At 33.7% G+C, this 8,388-nt stretch overlaps 1 protein-coding gene across 1 annotated transcript in view; it reads left to right on the plus strand.

The window, feature by feature from the left end:
* The first annotated feature begins 5,422 nt into the window (after positions 1 to 5,422).
* Positions 5,423 to 8,388, plus strand: part of sdt (stardust) — a 67,599-nt gene continuing 64,633 nt past the window's right edge. Inside the window, exon 1 of the mRNA XM_068393469.1 lies at positions 5,423 to 6,288. Coding sequence (XP_068249570.1) covers positions 6,257 to 6,288 — 32 coding nt within the window. The 5' untranslated portion in view covers positions 5,423 to 6,256. The remainder of the gene's footprint in view (positions 6,289 to 8,388) is intronic.

Raw genomic sequence — 8,388 nt, forward strand, 5'->3', positions numbered from 1 at the left:
ACATTATGGAAATGCCATACAATTTCAGCCATCTCTAGTACCATCACGTAGAACACTATATATTTTTACCCCCAATAAATTCAGACATTAATGATTAATGTTTATCTATACACGAATATGTCTTCATATACTTAAGCACACGAATGTACTAAAGGCATAATAGATTTTTATGCTATGGACAAATGTAATCAAAGATTATATATATATATATATATATATATATATATATATATATATATATATATATATATATATATATATTTATATTTATATACATACTTATACACACACACACACATATATATATATATATATATATATATATATATATATATATATATATATATGTGTGTGTGTATATATATATATATATTATTTTATATATATATATACATATATATATATATATATATATATATATATATATATATATATATTATTAGATATTATTATTGTTGTTATTATTATTATTATTATTATTATTATTATTATTATTGTTATTATTATTATTATTTTTATTATTATTACTTGCTAAGCTACAACCCTAGTTGGAAAAACAGGTTGCTATAAGCCCAGGGGCTCCAACAGGGAAAATAGCCCAGTGACGAAAGGAAAAAAAGGAATATAAAATATTTTAAGAAGAGTAACACAGTCAAATAAATATCTCTTATATAAACTATAAAAAACCTTATATAAAGAACTGTGCTGGAGATTCTAAATCAACCAAATGCTTTAAAGTTAGATATTTGAAGGATTTACGAGGTCCTGCATTGGTCACCTTGAACAAGTAATCTTCTGTTCGCAATTCAAGGATAATCATTCAGTCTTACAAGGTCAGCCATCATGTATCTTATGTATCGCGTTGAATATATGTACAGTATAGTAACAAAAGAAAGTAAAACTGCTGTACGTTTCATTGTCTATAACGAATGTGACTCGTGTCACCTGCAAAAAAAAAAAAAAAAAAAATTTTTTTTTTTTTTTTTTTTTTTTTTTTTTTTTTTTTTTTTTTTTTTTTTTTTTTTTTTTTTTTTTTTTTTACAAAATACACTTTAGAATGTATAGCAAGGTCTTGATGACTTGGGACCCAGCTGGGTTTCTTGATTTCGCTCAATGCATGATAAGTATCATGATTATACCTTAATGTTATTCCAGGTTATATGCTGTGTAATATATAAAGAGTTAGATATAGTATTATTCTTATCATAATTTGTTGACATCATACTGGAAATTTAAGATTTGATACCAAATTAATTTTTTTTTGTACCTCTTCATAATGGAAATTGCAAATTGTCCAGTCTCTCTCTCTCTCTCTCTCTCTCTCTCTCTCTCTCTCTCTCTCTCTCTCTCTCTCTCTCTCTCTCTCTCCACATAGTTTCATCGGATATTAAAACCATCCGCTGTACAGCCGGTAACCAACATACGTGCAAACATCATATCCTGTTCCCTGTGGTCATTTTATGCCATATTTGGATACCTTTTATGCAATTTTTGAATCGCCCTTGCCATCTCTCTCTCTCTCTCTCTCTCTCTCTCTCTCTCTCTCTCTCTCTCTCTCTCTCTCTCTCTCTCTCTTGACCATTGAAGTCTCTAATGTGTATTTTGATATTCAATATATTTTTTGTATTTTTGGTATTACTAAATTTTTTATTGTAACTGTTGGACTATTCATTAAGAGGCAATCTTGAAGTCAGTTATTATATATATATATATATATATATATATATATATATATATATATATATATATATATATATATATATATATGTAAATATCACCCACGAATGGCATTTAATACCGAATTCTATCTTGGGAATATATATCCACTTGGAATTCATTTTATGGTAACAGCTTCTGGCCGGGTGGGGATTCGAACCACCACCTGTACGGCTGGAAACCATGCTGGCAGGGACCCTACCGACTCAGCTATCAAGAGAGACTTGACTTGTGATATATATATATATATATATATATATATATATATATATATATATATATATATGTGTGTGTGTGTGTGTGTGTGTGTGTACATCAATAAAAAAGTATTAGTATAAAAACAATTAAACGCAGTCATTAAATAACGCAGTTTTACGAACATGTGAAAATTTACTGAGTAGGCTACTTTTGAGAGAGAGAGAGAGAGAGAGAGAGAGAGAGAGAGAGAGAGAGAGAGAGAGAGAGAGAGAGAGACGTCCATATCGAAATGTGAATATTTTGTTCCAAAGTTAACTTCAGTACAAGCGAGATATATGTAATCTCTATACTTAAATAAGTCCGTCGTCAAAGACAACCACGAAATGTATATATCCTGTAGCCTTTTTTTTTTACCTTCATAGCAGACCGTGTAAAATCTCTCAAAAAGGTCTGGCCTTATTTTACTCGCTTGAGAAGAGCGTGTATTAAATGTTGCCATCACCTTGAATATATTTCTCATTTATTTATGCTTTTACGTTTTCTATGATCTAATTATATTTATTCTGAATAATAGTCATATTGGGATCGGTATTTAGAGATGAATTCTTTATCCAGGTTTTTTTTAAGTTATTGTATATCTAGCGAGTTCGAAAGGGAGAAGTTGTGAAGGGGGGGGGGGGGGTTGTAAGCATCTCCTAGGAGGATTAATACTCCAAGGGCATCCCCCCCTCCCCCTTCTGCTATTCTGGCCCATCTACCCTCACCCACTCACTACCACGACGTACCTGTACCTCGAGTTGCCGATTACTGTGTTATTGTTTTCAAGAGATGCTAAACTGCACCTTGATTTTGTGATTTTTTGTCCTTTGTTGTTTCGGTAGAGTCGGACAAGCAATGTCCAACATGTTATCAACTTGTTCAGTTTTATGAATATATCTAATTACAAGCAGTTGTACTTATTCTAGTACTTTTACTGGGATTGAACTTGTACTTATACTAGTACTAGTAAGAGTACTATGTTTTGATGCTGAGGAAAAATTTCCTGATTTTAATTGCATGCTAGTCTTCAAAATCATAAACTATTTACCAGTACCATTACTAGTTCCTGTACTAGTTTTAGTAATGGTACTATGTTTTGATACTGGGAAAATTTCCTGATTTCAATAGCATGTTGATCTTCAAAATCACAAACTATGTATTTATAACAAACTTCATATACGTCGTCTTAGAATAGAGTTCGTTATATTACGCTGTTTTAAGGTTTTTTTTCCCCTGGTTATTTGTTGAAAGTCGTGATTTCTGGTCCATCCATCGCATCGTGTAAACTCGCTACGCCTGGTAAGTGAAAGGGTTGGCCGGACTCGAGGGACATATTTGTGGTCAGGTTTGGGAAAGTCCTGTGAGACGATGTCTACCTTTTTATCTGTGTATAAATCTAAACAAACGGCCTGTTTATTATGGCGTTTCTTCTTCTAGTACAAGAAAAAATAAAAAGATAAAGAGAGCGATGCCACAGGAGGCTTTTTTTTTCTTAAATTACTTAGGAATTTACAAGAGAAGTTAATTGCACACAAATGGTTATGTAGTAGCATATGGGTGCGTCACGAAATGACAACGGATTCTGTTTGTACTACATTGACTCAAGGGTTTAAACATCTTATTTTGTTAGAAAATACAAGAATTAAGAAATCAACTCTCTCTCTCTCTCTCTCTCTCTCTCTCTCTCTCTCTCTCTCTCTCTCTCTCCCATTACAAAGGATTCTGTATGTACTACATTGACTCATGGCTTTAAACAGTATGTTGTTAGAAAATATTAAAGAATTAAGAAATCAACCCCCACCCCTCTCTCTCTCTCTCTCTCTCTCTCTCTCTCTCTCTCTCTCTCTCTCATTACAAAGGATTCTGTATGTACTACATTGACTCATGGCTGGCTTTAAACATAGTATTTTGTTAGAAAATACAAAAGAATTAAGAAATCAACCCCCACTCTCTCTCTCTCTCTCTCTCTCTCTCTCTCTCTCTCTCTCTCTCTCTCTCTCTCTCTCTCTGCGTAAGACGAGACACTTCCTCATGCCCAGGGCGCAGCGAGACCGCCCAGAAGCTCAGGTTTCCCTCTTTATTTTTAGGTGTCAGTGTAAATTTAACCTGACAGTTCTCCTGTACGTTGTCAGTTTCCCTTTGAGGTCCTTTAAATCAGTTGTCAAGGAGGCGGTCAAGAAACCAACCGGGAAGGCAAGGGGCATATCAATGGGACAGGGTTTTTTTTTTTTCATTCAGTTCACAGAAAGTAAACATTAAAAGAAAATGTTATTGTATTTGCTTCTATAAGGCAAGAATGGAAAGGTTTTTTATTTTGAAAATGTTGGATAATAGAATCAATGCATTAAAAAAAATAAAAACCGTAATGATAATAATGTTTTTTATTAACAAGATCACTTGATATTTCTTGATTTGGTTTTGGTGTTGCTACGACCACGGTCTATGTATACCTAGACCGTGGTAACAACTACAATGAGGCCCATTATATTTAGATATTCGAAAAAAATGGTTTCATTCATATTTTGAGCTAGGTAGATTTGACTACAGATCTAATTATTTTCTCAGAAGACCGGCTGTTTGGTAAGCATTCGAGTGAGTCACAAAACTGGTTCAGGATATAGTAGTGTCGTCATTTTCCATTTGACAGTGTTTTGAGGAAATGGTTCTAGCGTGGCTAACTTTCTTCTTGAGAAAGGTGGAGAGTCTCCTGATACTGATATTTCTTTTCTTACCCTACCCCTTGACCCCCTATTCCCTAATCCCCGTACCCTTTGGGTCCCTCACCTGCCGTTTGAAAGCCATCCTAAGAAATGAAGTGCGTCACGCTAGGCCATGGAGTCCTTAAAGGCTAGAATGTTGAACCTTTTTTTTTTTAACTGAAATGGTTTATTCTTTTATTATACGAAGGAATGCTTTGATTGATTCTAGATTTCTGTTTGGATTCCTCTATTTGGTTCGATTAACATTGAAAAGAGGTTATTAAATTGGTGTGACCTAACTGATTGGCGTTGGTAATGCCAATATTAATAAAGCAAACTTTATTGATGATTTTCCCTAATGATGCCGCACCTTTTCGGTTTGCTATTCACCCCACCCCCTCTCCCTCCCTTGGGCTTGCTCTCCTCACCTTCGTCTCCGTACAGCTTTCCCCCCCCTCCACCCCCTCCTTGTGGATCACTCACCCTCGCTATCCGACATACCAGCGTTGTACACCTGTGCCCAGGTTCAGTTTGTAAACGTTGGCAACAGCACTTGCCTGGCAAGCGGTTTCTTATTTATCTTCGTAGTGAATGAATTTGAAACATTTTTATATAAGGAAAGTTTCATATTTTGAGAACAGAGATAGCATATAACAACTAATTTTCATATTGTGAAGGTATATTGAAATGCAAGAGTTAGGAGAAATTGTCTAGCGGTACCTGGCATCCTCAGCTTTCCAGTCGGCCATTATTCCCATCGGCTAAGAGAGGAGAAGGCGGATCCTCAACCACCTTGGTCAGAGCAAGTCGGTCTCCCAGAACAGAGAGCTCAGTGGAAGTTTATATTTGTTTGAAGTGGTAGTAGAGTGCTCGACGCCGCCAGTTATTAAACTCGAAGTGACTTTGTTGTTCTTACGATTTATTTCTTCACGAGAGTGTTGTGTATTCAGAAAATGGGTTAAAATATCAATTGTGCAAGCTCTTGGTTGTTGCTTAAGGGAATATACGTTGCAGGCATGTTTTGCCGGGCATATATTAAGTGTAGGGTAACGAGCGGAGACAACCGCATAAGAATCCAACAAATTTACGGAGGTAATTAACCGTGCAAAGGTATTTTCCATGAGGGGATCTATGTGAAATTTCCTTCGCTTCTTGCTCGTCCCAAAAACTCTTCAAGGAAAGTATAGAATGGTTTCCGGTAATTTAAAGTCAACATTAACATAAGCTGCCGGAGGGGGTTCCCATTTTAAAAGAAATAGTGACTTCAAAGATGCAAAAACCTTCTTGGAAAGACAGAACGCCTCAAACCAGAGGGAGTCAAGAAATGAGACTTGCGGTACTCCTCTCTCCGAACACCGCTTTTCCTCGTGCATTCCATTAAGACACCGTCGTCACCACACCCACGAGAGATATAAAACCCTTCCTCGAACCCAGTTTGGGTTGCAGTGGTTGTATTGTGTGAGGATTTGTACTTATTGAAAGGTTCGACAACGCATGCCATGTGCTGTTTTATAGTGTGTGAGAGTACGAAGTGTTGATAGTGATAAAGGTGATAACAAAGGACATCTGATCTTATATAGCTCGCATCGGAAACAACCACAAAAATGTTCAGCGTCATGATTCTTGATATGTTTAGGTGAGTATTTTATATTTGATTTTAAACTAAATGCAGTCCAGTGTTATGTACAATCTCCTGGCGTCTGCCGTGCTTTGAATTAACCAAGTAGAATGCGTTAATTAGGTAAACGTGGATGTTTTTTGGTATTTTTTACTGGTCTCTTTTATTAATTAATCTCAAAATCACCTTTAAACATCTTATTGGTTTCCGTATGTCTTCAGCAACGCTCAAAGTCTCCTTTTAAAATATTCGCTCCATTCATCTTGGCTCCAATTCATATCTCTATTATAGATAAATTTGCTTAAGCATCTTTCGTCCAGCATTCACTCCCAGCAAACTTATTTTTCATACCGAAATATCAATTTCAACTCATGCTATTCGTACCCATCTTCTGTAAGTGATCCTTCTACAATTGCAATTCGAATAATTCATTTTTTTTTCATGCTAAACCGCTCGTTTCACAATCTCTGCTTCTATTCTATGATTTATTGTTAATTTGTTCTCTTCATTTATTTATTTCCTTATTTCCTTGCCTCACTGGGCTATTTTTCCCTGTTCGAGCCCCTGGGCTTATAGCATCTTGCTTTTCCAACTAGGGTTGTAGCTTTGATAGTAATAATAATAATAATAATAATGTGACTCATGATTTATGAGTTAATACAGTACTGTTCATCCTCGAATTTTTCATCTCCTCCGGTGCTTAACCCATTTCCTTCAACACACATTTGTTATAATTACATTGTCCACTAAATGACTTATTTAATTACTTGTTATTCAAATATTTGAAATTCAGTAAAATTGAGACAAGTATTGGCAAGTAATTTTTCTCTTTTTATGACTTGGCCTAACATGTTTTCATAGTTATGCCCTATATATAAATAAAAAAAAAGGAATTTATGAGGAAACCCATTTTATTATTTTAGTGACTAACCATCGGTCGGCAATTTTTGCTGATTCAGGCGTATTCTGTATTTTTTTTTTATATTATTTACAGTCATTACAAGAAGCTCCGCCTTATTAATTTGATATATATATATATATATATATATATATATATATGTATATATATATATATATATATATATATGTATATATATTCATATATGTATATATATGTGTATATATATATATATATATATATATATATATATATATATATATATATATATGTATATATATACATATATATGTATATATATATATATATATATATATATATATATATATATATATATGTGTGTATATATATATATAACTTCCTATTTTGAAAATGGAGCATACAATATTTAAAAGAAAATTATGACAATCGAAAATTAGGCCATGTTTGTTTTATGGAGTCTCTTTTTTAGGTTAATTTGCCAGTAAATGTCTAAAATATATCCTGTCGGTTTGGAGCCTGCGGTGGGAGTTGTGGTTGGTTACATTTGCCTCGAGTTAAGTCTTCAGGAGTCAATAACTCATACAGGATTTTTCCTCCCTTAAAATAGAGGCACATATGCCCATTGATGGCCCATCCATTGGACCAAGGGGATAGGCTACGTCCAAATAGATTTGTATTTGATTAGTGTATTTACTTTGGTGACTTTGCCACCACCTCGCTCAATGTCTTGTTGAGAGACTTGAAGGCTGTTACACATTCTTTTCACTTCCTTTCGTACTCTATATTATATATATATATATATATATATATATATATATGTGTGTGTATGTATGTATGTATGTATATATATGTATGTATATATATATATATATATATATGTATATATATATATATATATATATATATATATATATATATATATATAATTGATATACAGTAGGTGCTATTACCTCTATAGCTCATTCATATTCACAAGTACGCACAAAGATACACACACACACACACACACACACACACATATATATATATATATATATATATGTGTGTGTGGGTGTGTGTTTCTTTGTTTCTTGCTGAAATTCTTAGAACACATGGTTTTAAGATGCAAACCTACAATTAGGGAATGTTTATTTTTGGTATAAATCCAGACCGATGCCGTTTGTAGATTTAAGAAATCAACAATATGACTGATGTACTGTGGCAGAAATTATTCATTATAAATGCCAGGCTAACCATAT

The sequence above is a fragment of the Palaemon carinicauda genome, chromosome 19 (assembly GCF_036898095.1).
Source record: "Palaemon carinicauda isolate YSFRI2023 chromosome 19, ASM3689809v2, whole genome shotgun sequence".
NCBI classification, from domain to species: domain Eukaryota; kingdom Metazoa; phylum Arthropoda; class Malacostraca; order Decapoda; family Palaemonidae; genus Palaemon; species Palaemon carinicauda.